Source organism: Gasterosteus aculeatus, chromosome 12 (genome assembly GCF_964276395.1).
Source record: "Gasterosteus aculeatus chromosome 12, fGasAcu3.hap1.1, whole genome shotgun sequence".
In the NCBI taxonomy this organism is placed as follows: domain Eukaryota; kingdom Metazoa; phylum Chordata; class Actinopteri; order Perciformes; family Gasterosteidae; genus Gasterosteus; species Gasterosteus aculeatus.
In genome coordinates this window covers 7,395,997-7,413,763 of record NC_135700.1, presented here as the reverse complement: position 1 = coordinate 7,413,763, position 17,767 = coordinate 7,395,997, and the positions used below count along the sequence as shown (strand labels likewise).

Below are 17,767 nucleotides of genomic sequence, written 5' to 3'. Positions count from 1 at the left end.
CTCTGCAATACGTCTTTTTTAAATCTCCAAATGTCCTTGAACATGCCCTGCGTTGTGTATTACTCAAAATCCTGATTGCTAATGATTGTAAATGACTGCTCACGTGGGTTTGCTATTTCATTAATGGGACAGAGTAATGATAAAGCCTTATGTCAGCTTACTGACTCAACACTTCAGAAGGAAACGGAGGCTTCAAGTTAAATACGCTGACAACTGAGATGAGAAGAATCATTTCTCCTCACTAATATGAATGTGCCCCCCCCCTTCATTAAGCTGTTTCCCACTTCTTACAGGGTGTAAATAGAAATAATAGCGTATCTATACTGACCGTTCTACTTGAGAAATGATAGAGTCTCATAATAAAAGCCAACTGTACATTTTTTAACGGCTCCTACGTTTGTTTTGTTACACAGAGAGACGCATCGTATTGGTTAGTATTCATTTAATTAGGGAAATGGTTTGAAGATACAATAAAGAACACATCTTCAGAGTTGCAGTGTATTCTCAAAGTATCATGCAAAACTGAATTGAAATGTTACAGACAAAAATTAGGAGTCAAGCACCAAACCAAACCACATCTGAACAGCAGTGAATCGTCCATCGCTCGACCCTTTTATAGCACCGGGGAGTGATGTCTGTAAAAAGAGAGTTTTTAGGAAAGACAGGAAGTGAGATCACAGGCGTATTTAAAGAAAAGGTCTGACATTGTTCCACATTTTTCTTATTATCAACAAATTCCATCCAAGAACCAAATTCGACGTGTTAGTTCATTCCTGCTTCTTTGTTCGGTCTCAGACACGAGAATGTGTGACACTGAACAAAGAGGAAAATCAAAAGGGGGTCAAATTTATATACTTACAGTGAACAAAGAGTGATTCCCAAAAAGCAGCTGGCCACTTTAGTCTTAAGAAAGCTTTACTCAAACACGAGTGATTGGTGCATTTGTTGGAGACTTTTGTCAGCTGCGGATTACAGCAGGACGGTGTCTGTTATTGACTCAACACAAACTGCAGTGCCTGTGTTCTCTGTACTGAGGGCGCATGTCGCACATATGCAACAATGCGGTTCATCGATCTGTTTCTAAACGTTTTGGGGGATGATTGCAATAAATAAAAAGTACGCCTTTTGTTGTTGGGATGAAGTCGTTGTTGGTTTGGGTCTTTTTGTGGGATTGGCTGACAGTAGAGAGAACGTGTAGACTATCACCATTCTTATCCTTCGGGGGAAATAAGCACGAGAGGTCTCTGTTTATTGTTCAATATTAAGCAGACAAAACTTCACAGGAGGACACAAATGTTTTGGAAGAGCTTGTTTAAGACCGTTGGATGCAACCTCCATGGCAACGCCGCCTCTCCCTCTGCACGCCTAATTACCGCTTTGAATGTATTCCATTTCATTGCAAAATTCATTGGAACAATCTGTTGAGAACCCAGCAAATAAAAGGCCCAGCATGAGGCCGATGGAGAGAGGACTGTATGAAAGCTCATTGAGCACTTCGAACAAACATTTATATCAGATCACATCAGTCAAACGTGTGGTTCTATACGTGCAGTCAGAGGGGGACTAATCTGCGGATATATTAACAGACCACGGAATCAACACGACGGGGGGGGGATTTAGGTATTGATGAAGATTCGGGGGGGGGGGGGGGATTCAGATGCATTTGTTCATGCAGAGCAACAGCTCCATGCGCAGAGCGATGCGTGTGTGCCATCCGAGGGGGAGGATGCGGATGTAGCGCGCCACGATGGGCGGCCGCAGCAGGTTCTGCACGGACGAGGAGCGGTCAGAGTTTCCATAGAACACCTGAGGGAAAGAGAGAAAAGTGAGACTACGGTTACAGTTACTACCGCTAACAATATCGGTCAAGATACTACAGATGCAAATCTGATGCAGTGCATCAAATGGTGACATCTAAAACAACCCCCGGCTGTTTCCCCCGCGTTCCACTGACCCTGTTGTTGCCAGTCGGGTCCTTGTAATAGATCCAGTTGAGTTTTTCGTCCGTGCGGTACTGAAGGCTGTACTTGGTGATCCACTCCTCGGCGTCACAGCGGCCCTGAGTGAGAATCCCCGACACCACCAGCTCCTCCATCAGGTCAATCTGCAACCACTGGCTGCTGTCCTGGAACTTAGACAGCCAGGCGCAGCTGGAGACGGAAAACAGATGAGACGCAGCTGCTTGAGCGGCTTCCAACAGGTGCACACATGGTTGAGCTCGACTTGCTGATTGATGCTCTCTCGGAGCGAGCAACGTGGAGGATGCAGAACTAGAGCTGGCTAGGTTCCTTTTCTCACAGCAGGCATCTTGACTTGGCTTGGTGGAGAAAGCACGGGTGTTACTGAAAACATTCAGTACGGCTCCCACTAAGGTGTCAAATCTAAGTCATGACAGTGTGACAGACTTTTCGTAGTATGTATTTACCGTTTTCAGAAGCAGAGGGTTAGAGGTATTCGTTTCCAAACGATGGTTTTGGTGTTACAAGGCTTAAGTGTTCTGTAAATAGTACAGTTTAAAGAAATTGGATGCATGTATTTTTGTTTATTAATAAGCACTATGTGGAGGTTTAGTTTAGCACTTTTTTACCCTCCTTTTGGAAAAAAATCTACTGAGTTCTCTTTATGCATTCATTGAGTTGTGCTGCCTTTTGTAGTTATAAAGTACTCAGTTGCACCTGTAACCTCATCATCATCCTCATCATCATCGGGTCAGACAGCTTCAACAGGTAAGAGGTAAGAAGCTAAGCAGAAGAACCGACTCTTTGCTGTCCTGGCCCATAAATGGTGGAACGAGCTCTCTGAAGACACCAGGACCACAAAGAGCCTTCACCTCTTCCACCGCAAACTAAAGACACACACCTTCAGACTCTACTTCGACTCAACGACTAACAACTTGTAGCACTTAGATTGTACTTTCTTGTTTCTTTTTCTTCTGAGTTTGTATCCCTATGGTTGAAATGCACTTATTGTAAGTCGCTTTGTATAAAAGCGTCAGCTAAATGACATGTAATGTAATGTGATGTAATGTGATGTAATGTGATGCAACCACTGGAGGTCAGCAAACACTCTGAAAAACCTAAATGGTTTTAAGAAACCGCATATTGGCATGTCAACCAACTTACACAACGAGAGGTCGGTTTCATGTCATGTTCCTCACAGGTGGCCCACATTTTTTTAGTAAAAAGTTTCTTTTGGCAAGCTTCTCAGGCGTGTACCCACCCGAAGCCCTGAGTGTTGAGCCGGGCCTTGCTCGGGAGCCACGAGGAGAACCAGCCGGTGTACTGGTCCTGGCTGGAGCAGGTGATCTGGTCTGGACTCACCGACCCCGCCTCAAAGCCCAGAGGCTTGTGGTACGGACACTCTGTGGGAGACCGAGTTACAAACGTGAATAAAACACAGAGGTGTGACCACCGAATGACCGTCACCATAAGCCTCTCTGGGTGCTTTTTCCTCCATCTCTCATCCTCACGCCCTCCGGCTTCCAGAGCCCCCCGTCGTTAGCAGACCCAGCGTGACCCATATCCCGTCCTTTAATTCCCCGCAGAGATCAGCGATGTCCATTAGGACGGCAGGCGAACAGATGGCCGCGTTCAACAGCTTTAGCTCCATTGTTTTGTTCTGTCAATCTGCCGCATCACTTCCCCTAAAAACACTCGAGAGCTGGTCCTTTGTGGGTAGATACACATTGTAAATGCATGAATGGGGAAGACGAGACGAGCTCTTCCTCCCTAAACTTTCAGAAATAATACCGGCCGTGTGAAGCACGGAGCTGCGCTTTTGTTTACTACTAGCTTAAGCCTATCTGGCACAGGGTCACATCCTATTTAATCCCCAGTATTACAACGCACACAGCAGCAGCACCCGCAGCAGCACCGCCTGTGTGAGTCAGGAGATAAGTGTTTACATAACAGCCCTAATGCATTTCAAGAGTGGAGTCAAACACAGATGCCTTCGTTTTGGGAGAAAGCGAGTGGCGAGACACGACGGTTCGAGGTGTGATGAAGTCGGAGGCCGTGCAGTAAAGTTAGTCCGTTATCATCACAAGGTCTGTGTGGGGGCAATTGCTGTTTTCTCTGATTGTATGATGGGCAGGCTGCAGCAGGAGCTCAGCTATCTGTGCATCTGGATCGGAGATGAAGGATATCTGGTGAACTTCTGTCACCGGTTGCCATGTGACTTTGTGGCTCCGTTGACACACATTGACTCAGCCTTTCCCCTCCCATCGAGCCTGACACAATTCAAGTCTGATCTTTATCTCTGAGACCTCATCAAAATGCAATCAGGGCTTTGATTTTTTTGGCTTTGCGAGACATCTCAAAAGAAGGTGTGCAGGTTTCACAGAGATTTGGTGGAAAGTCAAACCACAGGACAAGTCTTAAAGCGATTTTGGAAAATGGAGCTCTCCATCTGATGATGAATGGGATGTCATCAGCTGCTAATGGATCATTTTGTCAGCTGCTGCTCGCAAGCTCAGAAACGAATAAAAAAAGAAAATCATCCAAATATTGCATGAAATGTGTATAAATTATGCAGCCCACATTTCTATTATTGACGTTGTAAATCTAGTGGACCGTGCAGACTTGGCAGAGGTGTTTTTGTTTCTTTCCATGGCTCCATCTGCATCATCTTCGCTCATGATGTCCAGCGGGGCATGTCCACCCTGTGGAGTCAAATCTGGAGCCTAATGGACTCATGCATGCACACACAGAGATTCCCCGATTCGGTGTGTCGGTAGCTCACATTTTATCTCTCCATCCATCTGCACTGTAGACCATTCATTATTATTCATTATTCCATCACTCAATCTACAGGAATGTAACCAGCAGCTGTTTTGACAGTCAATTATGAATTTGATTTGTAATTGAATGTGATTTTACAGCAAACTATCTTTGGATTTTTTTAAGCAAAACAAATATTACTGTATATTTACTGTATTGTTTAAAAATCAGCGACACAGCGCATGATTCTTGTCCTCGTCCAGTCTCTCTGTCAGCTTTGAATGTTCATTATCAGATTCACAATTACCTCCTTGTTTCCAGTACTATTATTAGTTAAATGGTTCAATTTCATCATCTTATCAACAACGGTCACTTAATTAGCAAAAGAACGGCCTAATTAGAAATGAAATGAATCTGTTTGCAGTAAAGTGCACATGCAATGTGCACTGCATCACCATCATCATCATCACCATGTACGGTTACAGGCTACTGGCACGAAGGCTCGATGCTTTCTACCTGGCATGCAGTCCACTCCTCGCACCACGGAAGATCCGCCCCCAATGGTCGAAAACTCGGTCGGGGATTCACCACAATCACATTTGCAAGATCTGCTGGTCCACGTCTCGGACACTCCCGCCTTGTACAAAGAAACGCAAACAACATTAAACTGATGAAGTCCAAAGCAGTGTCAAATTCAGCTGCTTTGCAAAGAATAAAGGAATAATTGCATGGGTGAGTAAAAATAACATTGATGCAGCAAACAGACTGAACCTCATGATGTCTCATCTCAGATTGCCAGTGGTCATTCATAATAAAAATCAATTAAACAAAGTGTTTAATAAAGAACAACTCTGAGCTACATCTTTTTGAAAAAACTGCTGATTGTAACGCCGTCTAAGGGTTCAATCATCTCTGATATTAACCGGAGCTCTTTACGTACCTCTTGGGCGTGAATGCTGATGAACACTGCTCAGACAGATGGAAAGAAAGCAGAAGAAAATACCGTGAGCACACAGAAGTCGCCCACTACAGCAGACAAAACGTGGAAACGTATTAGTCTGTCAATGCAACCACATTGAGAAGAGGCAAATAAACGAGAGACACAGATAATCGAGTGAAACCAGGGGAAACATGCAAGCGTTATATATCCAGGATAAATGAGGAAAACTTATATTGTTTGAAGTGTTTGTCTAAATCTAAAAGTTTGTCTGCGCTCAGGGGTTCTCTTCGGCATATTGTCCAATTTGAAGTGATTTAACTCCTTCAAATACGTCTAATGTCACAATTGTTAACCTCACATATGTTAGTTTCATAAGTCAACAGCAGCAAGGTGAAAAAGCGTCGTACCGTTAGCTCCCAGGAGCAGGGCCAGCAGGAAAGGATGCGCGCAGAGAGACATCGTCCAACCTGCTCCGAAACCAGAGGACACCGACTGCAGACTGAGCAGCCGAGCTAGCAGTGCTAGAGAGGCTGGATTACAATAATCCACGGGACACTAATGGTTTTACCTAATGCAATCCTCATCTGACAAAGCCCCTCCCACAGCTGTTCGCCCGCCACCATAAACCACCGCCGCCATACATTCTGGGAATCACAGAGGTCAAGTCCAAAAGCCTGCCGCAAAAAACAAAAGCAAGTGAGGTTAATGTGACAGATTTGGGTTGTGTGTGTGTGTGCGTGTGTGTGTGCGGGTGTGTGTGCGGGTGTGTGTGCTTGCCGTAGGGTGGTGATGGCTTATGCTGGGCCTTGTGATCCATATAATTGACCAGAAGGTCGACTTGAATGTCCTTGTAGGTTTGCTGCATTTTGTATCATCACGACAATTATAATTTAAGAAAGAAAGAATTTTATATTATTAAGTGCCTCATTTTAATTTATTTTAAAATAAAAGTTTCAAAGTAGAGCCCAAATCATATTAGCTTTCACATATGAATTATATGACTCCCGATGTTTATTTACGGTAACAATATAATTGTGCTACAGGTAAAGAATATTTGTTAGAATGGTGTTAGAAACACCAACAAGTTTATTTTTCAAGATGAAGACTCCCACTCAGAGCACGTCTTGCAGATCTTTCATTGCCACATTGAAAAGTTACAAAATGCTTGTCTATAATTATTAATGTAAAAAAAAGGTAATATTAACTGATGTCATCCGTTCTCTGGGGGCGGCACGGTGGCGTGGTGGTTAGCACCGTTGCCTCACAGCAAGAAGGTCCTGGGTTCGATTCCACCCAGTGGCCTTTCTGTGTGGAGTCTGCATGTTCTCCCCGTGTCTGCGTGGGTTCTCTCCGGGTTCTCCGGCTTCCTCCCACAGTCCAAAGACATGCTCTGGGGATCAGGTTGATTGGTGAATCTAAATTGTCCGTAGTTGTGTGAATGTGAGTGTGAATGGTTGTGCGTCTCTGTGTAGCCCTGCGATTGGCTGGCGACCAATCCAGGGTGTACCCTGTCTATCGCCCGAAGTTGGCTGGGATGGACTCCAGCCCCCCCGCGACCCTGTGTGCAGGATAAGCGGTTAGACAATGGATGGATGGATGGATCCGTTCTCTGTTAAATATCAAAATTACAGCTGCTGAAAAAGAATTGGGGAAATAACAAGAATCTTCAAATTTACAGCTTAAAGTTTCCAACTAAACTGTAAAAGAAGAAACAAGCAAGTAAACAATTTGGCAAGTGTATTTCTCTGGTGATAAAGATTGACACTAATAATGGCCTGAAAGTTTTTTACTCCAGGAATTCAAAATAAATGTATTTACAATATGCAATCCCAGTTGTGATTTTACGCATGGCATTCAAAAGCTATGAACAAGCTCTATATTATCTTAAGACGGTTCTATTCACTGTAGATACCTAATGAAAGGAGAGCTGACGCTGAGGGGTTCCACGCCTACTGGGTGGAAGCAATTAAGCCCAAACAAGCGAAGCTGTATTCAATTTGTGTTCATTAGAACATCCTTTTTCTTCACTCGGCTCGCACTTGATTCCCTCGGCCTCTCGTTCCTGGCGGCTTCTTGAACCCGCGGCGGTGAAGCTCGTCGGTCGTGTGCAGAATGAAGGCCGCTGTGCAAACAACGCGCAGGCTTCCTCCACAAAGCAAGAGACGCACCCGAGGTCACGCCGCTGTCCTCTACAGAGCGCGTAAGGAGGTGAGGCGCCGCGACGTGCGTGTGCTGTTTGAAAACCCAACACCACGTTGTGTTTCATGGGATGTTTTTGAATAAAAAAAATAATAAGATCCGGTGTTTCCAAGTGCACCGTGCTGGTTGCTGTGAGTAAGATTATGAAAAGCAACTCAATTGAGGGTGTTTTTTTGCATCTCATCTGCAGGCCAGTCCGGCTTCGTTGAGGACCCCGGACTTCCTGGACAGTCGGCTCACTTTTCCCAAACCCGTCCTGCTCAGACTGGTGAGCTCGGAGGCGTCGCGGCTGTCCAAAACCAACCGGCTGAAAGTGATCACCCTGCAGGAGATCAGCGCTGCTGTCACACTTCTACAGCAGCGGATTCATGCGAGAGCTGCTGGATGACTGGTTGGGGGGGGAAATGTTATTTTATCTGCTTTTATTATTAAAGAATTCTATTTTGTATTTTGTTGCTTATTTATGTGAAGCTTTGATGTGTCCTGTCAGTAAAATTGTATTATGTACCTACCAAGTTACTGGTGATCAATCATGGAATATTGTTAATGACAAATTGGTTTAGTTGAGCCTTGAGATTTAACTGGGAGTAGGAATGGGGTTTTTAAAGGCAGTTTTGGCTCACATAGTGGGACAATATTTTTTGGAATATGGCTATTCCTTTAATCTCCACGTCCGATACAGAACCCTGCATTCAAAACCTGCAACAGCATGACTTTTTAACCAGGAGGCTCATGATCATACTGTGAACGTCTGTTTGGTTGGAGATATCTGGTGGAAAACACTAGACTAACTTCTCCAAACCCTGCAGTCTTTGTAATGGCCGTCAGGGGGCGACTCTTGTTGCCTAACTAGTTGTGACAACTACCTGTCGTCTCTTGATTTAAAGCCTTCAGGAAACGAGGGCTTATGATCTCGCTAGTTTTGATTGTTTTTGAAACCCAAAGATCATTTAGTATGAACACTTTAGTAAACTGGATGATAAGCGTTTTTTTTCTTTTGCGTAACTGAAACTTTGTTGCAGGTTCCGTGATCCTGCTGACTGGTCTGTACTGGCGCGGTGACGTGTATGTGATGCTTCCCATTGGCTGTCGGCCCAGCAAAGCATTTGCCCTGTTTGCAGAACCAATTACCGTTTTTCGGATTTAATTTAAGCCTTTTTGTTTTTCAGTCCTTCATAAGTACTGAACATTTATGAATTTATAACTAGCCATGCTTCCATCATGGAGTAAACTGGAGCTGGAGACGGTGCTGACACGTGGTGTCACCGTGTGTTTACCTGAGGAGGAGGAGGGGTTACCGGATGTGTGCACGAGCCACAGAAACCACCTGGGGAATGAGTCACGGTGGAAATGACTGAAGTGTGGCTGTTTTCAGGGGGAGCAGCTGACTGGCTGCCCCGTCCTGTGATGAGCGGCCGCGGGGCTTTAAAGCCTCCGCCTCTCTGTTGCCTCCTTCAGCCTACAGCAGCAGCGCCTCCCCTCCGCTATCATCCGCTCTCCCGTGACGTGGACGACATGTAGCGCAGCATCGATGCAGGTCTTTGTGTGTGTGTGTGTGTGTGTGTGTGTGTGTGTGTGCGTCACATGGATTGCGCGGATAAGAACTGCAGGTAGGAACAAAAAACAAACACACTGATGCTTTACTGGCGCCGTATTTGTCAGATAAGGAGGTGATTTGATTTACATCATCTCCCTTTTTGATCTGTCCTCGCCTCTGCGTTATTACGTCTAGCTGGGGAAGTTTTTTTTTTTTTTTTTAAGTCTAATGATGATAATTACTTTTAGGTGGCGACAGTCGCACAGCACCAGCCAGATGTGAACCACCTGTGGAGAGACGACTGATGTGACCCCCGCCTCCTCCAGAGACCTCCTTTTTGGACATCATGGGATGTGGCACCTCTGTTGCTACGGAGACACAAGGGAAACGAGTGGAGACCGGTAAGGATGCCTGGCAGGTGGCTGTCATTGTTCATGGCCGACGCACTTTTTCCTTTACTGTCAGCGTGAACATTTGACATTTCTCTGTGTAGCCTGTGGAAAAGTGTGTGGAAATCCCAGTTGATATACCTGTGGACAGACCAGCTGAGCACAAACACGCTGAACTGGAAAGCTTTGAAATAACTGTTTTCATGATGAATGATGGGATGAAGAGGTAACTCAGGTGAAACGTGTGTGTTGTGTGCTAACAGACTTTTAATGGCTTTCGTTTTTCGGACTTTACGAACCACTTTTGAAGCCTTGATGCGTTCTGACCTCCACAATATAATCTGTTTGCAGCTTCTCAGTTTTGCCAAACGATCGTGACAACAATCATTCGTTGCGGTGCTCTTTTTGTTTGTGTGTCTCCGTCCCGTCTGTGCAGCATTACGTAACGTTATTTCATTTTGTGCTGTTGGCATAGTGTATTAACAGCAGTTGCCATGGCAGTAGTGTTATGGTTCAGTTTTATGCATCTCAATGTCACATCGGGCAGAATGGATCTGATGGTAATTAATTTTTGTGGCAGTACATTTCCCTCAGACTTGTTGCGCACACACACACACACACACACACACACACACACTCAGCAGATGTTTGACAGATGGTGCTTTGCTTTCTTCATAGTCTCTCTTTAATGAGTGCTGTTTCTCCTGGAAGCTCTTTTAATTTGCTCAGCTTTCCAGTCCCGCTGCTGCTCATGACCTCCCCCGTGTCTTGTTATCACTCTCCCCGTGTGCGGGTGCGTGTGCGTGCGTGCGTGTGTGTGTGTGTTTTCTCTTGCGCTTGATTGTAGTCAATAACCTGCTTCTTTTGCTGAATTGCAGCTTTTTTCTTTTCACAGATGACACAATTAAGAGTCCCAGCCCGGCTCTGAGTAAGTCCCTGCTCCTCTCTGAAGATCAGTCCGTGTCATACGTGACGTGTACATGCATGCATGCGTGCGTGTGTCTGTGTATATACCTGAGCATTTTTACATTTCGCTCTTGAAGTTTGTCACTTTGTAGTTAAATTGCTGTGCTCCATATGGATGCTCAATAAGAGTCCCATTGGTTGTATTCACGCTGTGTGTGCATCTCCAGACTCCTGATACAAATGAAACGTGGCGCTTTGGTTTTTTGTCGCAGCCATGAAGGCGGCTGTTTTGATCCAGCGGTGGTACCGGCGCTACATGGCCCGCCTGGAGATGAGGCGCAGGTACACCTGGAACATCTTTCAGTCCATTGAATATGCCGGAGAACAGGACCAGCTGCAGGTGACTCTCAGAATCGGCACTGCTTCCTGCTTAAAAGACGAGTACACCTGAAAACTCATTTACTAAAGTAACGTAAACATGTTTGTTTGTTTTTTCTGTCTTCAGCTCTCAGGTTTCTTCAGTTTCATGCTCGACAACTTCACTCAGCTGAATGGAAATGGACCAGGTCAGGAGCCGAAAGACTCTTTTTAACTGCAGAATATTTTGATACGATGGCATTATGTGTATGGACATCTCTGACTGTATTCATATAGTATATTATTTTGGAGATACAGGGGAGGTGAAAAACGTTTTCTAAGATCGCTCACATAGATATGAAGGCAGGACAACTCTATAATTTTTCACTGTGCATATAAAACATGAGTTGGGTTTTTACAGCTTTACACAAATTGCTCTTGGTTCATTTGATGATGTGCTATTATGTGAAATTGTATGATGAAATACAAAGGCGTCCAGATGATGCTTTATGACAATACAAATGGTGAGAGACAAAATTTGATTACAATATTTGTTTTGTTAGTCATGCCTTTGGTCGACATTAGAGGACGCATTGCGTATAACCTGTTGCTTAGCAACGACTGTGAATGCGGAGGCCAATGTGTTGGTTTGCTGCACAGACACAGCTGTGGCTTAAGTGTCTATTGACCATCTCATCCAACCAAAAGGCCCGATGCGCTGTTGACAAGTGAATCCTTAGGTCATCCCGTATTACCCAACATCTACGCTACATCCTCCGTGTGGGTTTTACATCGAATCGACATGAATGATGCAAAAATGCTCGACTCTCTCTTGTATTTATTTTGTGCTGCATCTGTGTTTGAGTGTGTGTGGCAGAATAGAAGACGTTTGAAGACACAAATGGGGTAAATAGACAAAAGAGAAATAGGCCTGCAGGTAGATGCCGTGTGTGTTTGCATAAATTAGAAGTTTATTAGCATATTGGAGGGGTCCTTCAATACAGCAGTGAGGTCACAAAGAGCAGGACGATGTGTAATGCTGTTTAGATCATTGTCACCATCCAATCGCGGTTCAGCAGTGGTGGAAAAAGAACTTTTATTTTATCTAAAAATAAACATCCATTTTGCAGAATGTCCTGTTTCAGAGGAATGTATGTTATGTTATTGGAGGATTTATACAATAATGTGTACATCACTTTAATGTTGCAGCTAATCAAGGAGGTGCTTCATTACTTTACATACTGCTTGGTAGCTTCAGATGTTATCTATCAATTACTCCTCATCTTAAACTATAACAATTCACTAAAATGCATTTGTGAACTATTTTTTTGTATAACTCATATAAATTCGTAGAGTAACGTGAGTTATCCAATAAATATAGTGAAGTAAAAAGTAAAGATCTCCCTTTTGAAAATGTTTAAAATTGGCATGTTGGTTATATGGCATCATTGGATGGATTCATTCAGTTTGGGGCGAAACCAGCAAAATGACTATTGTCTACTTTTATTATTCAGCATTTTCTACAATTGTCCAACTTTTATAGCACAGAGGACACTGCACCCCATTTCTTCATTGTGTGTTTGTGGACCTGTGTCTTCCATGAGCCCGGGACGGTACGTTCACAGCTGCTCCCTCTGTGGTTTTCAGACTTGATCTCGCAGCTGCTGGAGCCGGTGGTGGACCCCTGGTTAGACAGAGAGATCTGTTACAACTTGATCCCCGTTCCGGAGTCGTACACGGGGCCCCGGCTCTCGTTTCCTCTCTCTGTCTCTGATACCAACGCTCTGCTCGCTGCGTTTAAGGACCAACAGGTACAGTAATACGGGTGTTTCTCGTTCTCTCGCTTTTGGAATGTCTTGGTCCAGATGTTTTGGCTGTTTTACGGACCTCACTGCTTCCTTTCATCCATCCAGATTCTACACGCCAGATATGTTCTGCAGCTTCTGTACGAGACCAAAAAGCTCCTCAAACAGATGCCAAACATTGTCCACTTGTCGACGTCCTACACCAATGAGATCACTATATGTGGTGGGTGACGCCGCTGCTTGTGCACCTGCCACACAGCGCGGCAGCGTGGGCAGCCGAGTACATGAATAACCTGCTTAAATGATTGCTGATGTCCGTAAATGCGTTGAATGAATACAGTTGACGCTATCTTAATGGCAGTGTTTCAAGAATGGAGGTCCTTTTTATTTGCACACTGATCAGGCACTTGACTCTCCTGCAGAGATGCATCTCATTCAACTGAAGAAGACGGCGGTTTGGGTGTTTTCCTTCTGTTGGGGAACATTACAGATATCCTCTGTAAATTAGAGGGATCAGTGATAAGATTCCCATTTCTGCACTGCTGTGAATTTCCTATTTTTGTGGCAGGTGATCTGCACGGGCGGCTTGATGACTTACTTCTCATTTTTTATAAGGTACTGTAAGGCTGTTTCTTCTACTCTACAGCCCATTTCTTCATGATCCCTGACTACTTATTTTACAGATAAAAAGTTGTTTCGGGCAGATGCATCTGATTTTATGTCCTGTAGAAACCGATGTGAACCAGTTGAAGCCTCAATGAAAGATAGCGGGAAGCGTGCAGTCAAGATCTGCTTTTAATTTGGCTGTTTTCACGACTCGCTGCTGCTCAGAATGGCCTTCCCTCGGCGGAGACCCCATACGTGTTCAACGGGGACTTTGTCGACCGTGGGAAAAAGTCCATCGAAGTGGTCTGCCTCCTCTTCGCCTACCTGCTGCTTTACCCCGACTACATGCACCTGAACCGAGGAAACCATGAAGACCACATAATGAACCTCAGGTTGTTTGGGCGAACAGGAGAAATGAAAGAAAACAAGCATCTTTTTCTATGTTTACCACAAAAACGTGGGTAGTAAAAGTAGGATATGTTTTTCAATCGTTGTTTCAGATATGGGTTCACAAAAGAAGTCATGCAGAAATACAAGGTACAGTGAAGTCAAGCAAATGGTTTTATTCTGACTCCATTTTGAATTGGATTGAACAATTAACTCTGTTCACCCTGTAGATTTTAGCATCGGATTAATGAAATGATGCGGCGGTCGCTTGATTAATTCCTTTGTCACTGCGCGCAGACTCACGGCCGGGAGATCCTCCAGCTGTTTCAGGACGTTTTCAGCCTCCTGCCCGTCGCAACGGTCATCGACGGAAAGATCCTGATCGTTCACGGGGGAATATCTGACCAGACCGACCTGGACTTCCTCAGCACCATAGAAAGGCACAAGGTCAGTGGGAACAAGAAGGCATCTTCTGATATCATCACTAATGCAACTGCAAAAACCTGACTTCAATCGCAATCAAGGCTTTGTTCACATCCGGCAGACGGCTTGCAAATGTTCAGTGATCAACTTCACATACCTTTTTTTTTTATTGTGTTTTTCTTTTAAGTGATGGGCCGACGGAAATGCTCACTCTCCAGCCACACAAATGAAATCTAATCATGGATTTCTTCATTAACTGAAGTTGTATCGTGTCCGATGTCATTTCTTAAGGTACTTGCTAAGACGAGAACTGCACTAATCAGAATTCGCCATCCTTCCTTATGCAGATGTGTTCTCTATTACAAAAACACAGTACATAAAAAAAAAGGAATATATATAAAATAATATCTCTCAGAAAAGAGAATATATATATAAGAATAAAAACGAAGAGAAGTATTTAACAACTATACAACACGTATGGAATGAAAGTCCAGATGTAATTCTGAGCGATTAATTGTTCTGATCAGAGAGACGGCCTGAGGGAAGAAGCTGCTCTTGTGTCTGGTGCTGTTGGGCTCGGTAGCGTCTACCAGAGGGGAGGAGTCTGACCAGGACGTGAGGGATATCAATCGTAATATGAAGGTTACGTATTGGACGTAGCCTTCATGAGACTCGACACACCTCAGTTTGACCTGCGATCCTAAATACCTTTTTGTCTTTACTTTATGTCTGTCCTTCAGGTGAAATCGGCCCTGAGGTTTCCCAGACGCAGTTTGGAGCAGCTGGACATCGGTCATTCCTGCAAAAGAATGAGATCGACGTCTGGCTCTCGTCCGGGCAGCCGCAGCAAGAACAAGAGGACGCCGAACCAGGGGTCTGAGTGCCGCCCACAGCCGCTTCCAGCTGGGTTACAAAGGGCACGAGAAGAGGCCTTTCTTAAAGTGACGGACGCTTCTGTTTCTTTTTTTGTAGAAGGCGGCGTTGCAGGAACAGCAGACAAGACAGCGCAGCCTCCACTTCTTCCTCCTCCTCCTCCTCCTCATCGTCCTCCTCTTCGTTCTGCTCTCCTCGGACTCCGTCGTGCCTCTCGCCTCGTCCGTGCCCGTCTTCCCCCAGCATGCCTTACGCTGTCAACGTCCTCCAAGTGCCTTACCTGGACTCTCTGTGCTCCGTTCCCCCTCCGGCACCTCCGCAACACGATCGGGAATGGAAACAGGTCAGAGGAGCGGATCCAGCCCCCCCCCCCCCCCCCCCCCCCCCTAAGTGCTGTGTGCCTCCTTCAGCTCCTTTTCATCTGCTTTCCTCTCTCCGGCAGGTGGTGGATATATTGTGGAGCGACCCGAAAACCCATGAAGGCTGCAGTCCGAACACATTCAGGGGAGGAGGCTGCTACTTCGGCCCGGACGTCACCCGCCGACTGCTGCTGCAGCACGGACTCCAGCTGCTCATCAGGTCCCACGAGTGCAAACAGGAGGGATACGAGCTGTGTCACGGGGGACAGGTGGGTGGGAGGGCCTTCAGATTCCTCCCTATAAATGTTTTGAGTGCGCAGGTATGTTTGTGCGCGTTCGCCCCGCAGGTGATCACCATCTTCTCGGCGTCAAACTACTACGAGGAGGGAAGCAACCGCGGCGCGTACATCAAAGTGGGCCGCGAGCTGCTGCCGCGGTTCTACCAGTACCAAGTTAGCCGCGCAACACGCAAACTCACCCTGACACAGAGGTACAACAGGTGACCGCTGTCTCCGTGTTCAGTTTGAATTGAAGCCTTTGCGTGTGTAAGCTGAGCGTGTGCTGGTGTGCGTAGAGTACGAGTTGCCGAAGGCTCCGCCCTCAAGGCCCTGAAGGAGAAGCTGTTCACCCACCGCTCCGAGCTGCTGTCGGGCCTCCAGCAGTACGACCTGAACAACACCGGTGAGCTCTTCTCTCTCTGTTGGCCCTGCTCGTATTTAACAGGGTGGACTTGTGCAGGAGTTAGTGTGGGGTTTTCTTTGCAGGTTGTGTGTCAGTCAGTGAATGGGCTCAGGTGTTTGAGTCCGTCCTGAGACTGGATCTTCCCTGGAGGACCCTCCGCCCGCACTTAGCCCGCCTGGCACCAGATGGCAGTGTGGATTATCCGTCCTGCTTTGAGGATATGGAGCCGAGGATCCCTCTGAGTCAGGTAAGAGAGCCGAGGGTCGTCCTCATTGGAGCAACCAAGTTCATTCACTCAAATACTACGATTAAAGGGTATTTTGAGATCCTCATTTTTCAGCTATTTACCATTTAATGTAATAATTTAATCTACATAATCTGTTATATACAGATTTTCCCCTTCTTACATTCAGTACTTTGTTGATGAAGGAGAATCTTTCCTTAGTGGCACTTGTACTTTTAGGATCCTAGTAGGCTACTTGTTCTACCGCTGCTCAGTTTAACAGTGAGTTAAACTCGGTTACAGTTCTTCCTCCTTTCTAAATTTTAGGTGACTCCAAACTTGGCTGAAACCCTGTTCAGATACAGGACGGATATTGAGATAATATTCAACATTATTGACAAAGACCATTCAGGTAAGAAAAAAAAGGAAACAACAAAGTGTGTCACTAATTCCAAATGTATTTCTTCCGGTTCAGTAACTGGGTGTACTGAACGCGTGATGTCATGTTCAGGTCTGATCTCAATCGAGGAGTTTCGCCACACTTGGCGTCTCTTCAGCGCCCACCTGGGGGTCGACATCGACGACCGGGCCATAGACGACCTGGCGCGAAGCATCGATTTCAACAAGGACGGCAGCATAGACTTCACTGAGTTCCTGGAGGCCTTCAGAGTGGTACACAAACTGGACAACAAGGAGCAGCAGGTCAACGGGAAGACGGCAGGAGGGAAGGCTTTGTGAGGGGGTGAACCTCAATGGAAAAGATGAGACCTTTAGTTCTAAGTTAGCAGCGGTTTAAAAGGATTGGCGCATTTATGCGTTTATTGGTCAGTTTTAGCCTCCGGTGGATCTGGGGATGGCAATGTCAATCTGGAGGTTCCCTCCGCCTCTTTTGTTTAAAAATGAAACTACTGGGCGGAATGGACTCCTGAGAGACAATGATTTTCCCCAGATGATAATATCCTTAAATCTGCGGTCAGCCCCACATCTTTCATCGCGCAGCGCCAGCAGGCCAAAGATGTCGAATCAGTTTTGCCGCAGACTTTCATTGTTTCCAGATGTTGAATCCTAATTACTTTGGTGATTGTTTTTTCATCGAGTGCCACGAGCGAGACAACTTTTTTGAGCCTGCTGCGGGAAACAAGTGACGATGGAGTGTAATGAAATTTGGCAGAAATGGTGTAGTGTACAACAGATACAGCAGGAGAGCCAGCGTGATGCCACACTGTCGTATTACATGTACTGAGGACTCGAGGCTTCAGAAAACAGACACACTGCAGCTTCTGTGTGTTCAGCTGCAAGAAGGAATAAAATTGCTTTTGTAAACTTTATTGTTAAACGTGTGTGTGTGTGTGTGTGTCAGCTGG

General features: G+C 45.5%; 2 protein-coding genes and 1 long non-coding RNA gene across 6 annotated transcripts; 2 read left to right on the top strand and 1 right to left on the bottom strand.

Moving 5' to 3' along the window:
- Window positions 1-427: 427 nt before the first annotated feature.
- Window positions 428-6,278, bottom strand: rs1a (retinoschisin 1a). Its single transcript, XM_040195425.2, has 6 exons — window positions 6,066-6,278; window positions 5,659-5,684; window positions 5,235-5,355; window positions 3,220-3,361; window positions 1,955-2,150; window positions 428-1,806 (listed from the first exon to the last, which is right to left on the bottom strand). The coding sequence occupies exons 1-6, from the start codon at window positions 6,115-6,117 to the stop codon at window positions 1,654-1,656; spliced, it is 690 nt and encodes a 229-aa protein (XP_040051359.1). The 5' UTR covers window positions 6,118-6,278; the 3' UTR covers window positions 428-1,653.
- A 1,294-nt stretch (window positions 6,279-7,572) lies between these two features.
- On the top strand, window positions 7,573-8,305 carry LOC144385355 (uncharacterized). The gene is made up of 2 exons (XR_013451602.1): window positions 7,573-7,866; window positions 8,048-8,305. It is a non-coding gene; the product is annotated as an uncharacterized LOC144385355 (long non-coding RNA).
- Window positions 8,306-9,313: 1,008 nt separating this feature from the next.
- On the top strand, window positions 9,314-17,731 carry ppef1 (protein phosphatase, EF-hand calcium binding domain 1). 4 transcript variants are annotated; one of them, XM_040167258.2, is made up of 19 exons: window positions 9,314-9,467; window positions 9,643-9,795; window positions 10,679-10,711; window positions 10,962-11,089; window positions 11,195-11,255; window positions 12,694-12,857; window positions 12,960-13,074; window positions 13,420-13,466; window positions 13,683-13,849; window positions 13,958-13,994; window positions 14,142-14,291; window positions 15,008-15,141; window positions 15,240-15,483; window positions 15,583-15,768; window positions 15,847-15,989; window positions 16,074-16,180; window positions 16,264-16,427; window positions 16,731-16,815; window positions 16,915-17,731. In XM_040167258.2, the coding sequence occupies exons 2-19, from the start codon at window positions 9,741-9,743 to the stop codon at window positions 17,139-17,141; spliced, it is 2,247 nt and encodes a 748-aa protein (XP_040023192.2). In that variant the 5' UTR covers window positions 9,314-9,467; window positions 9,643-9,740; the 3' UTR covers window positions 17,142-17,731. The 4 variants fall into 4 exon arrangements, with proteins under 4 accessions (XP_040023192.2, XP_077941054.1, XP_077941053.1 ...); XM_078084928.1 differs by having other exon boundaries at window positions 10,662-10,711; XM_078084927.1 differs by having other exon boundaries at window positions 15,583-15,989.
- Window positions 17,732-17,767: the final 36 nt, after the last annotated feature.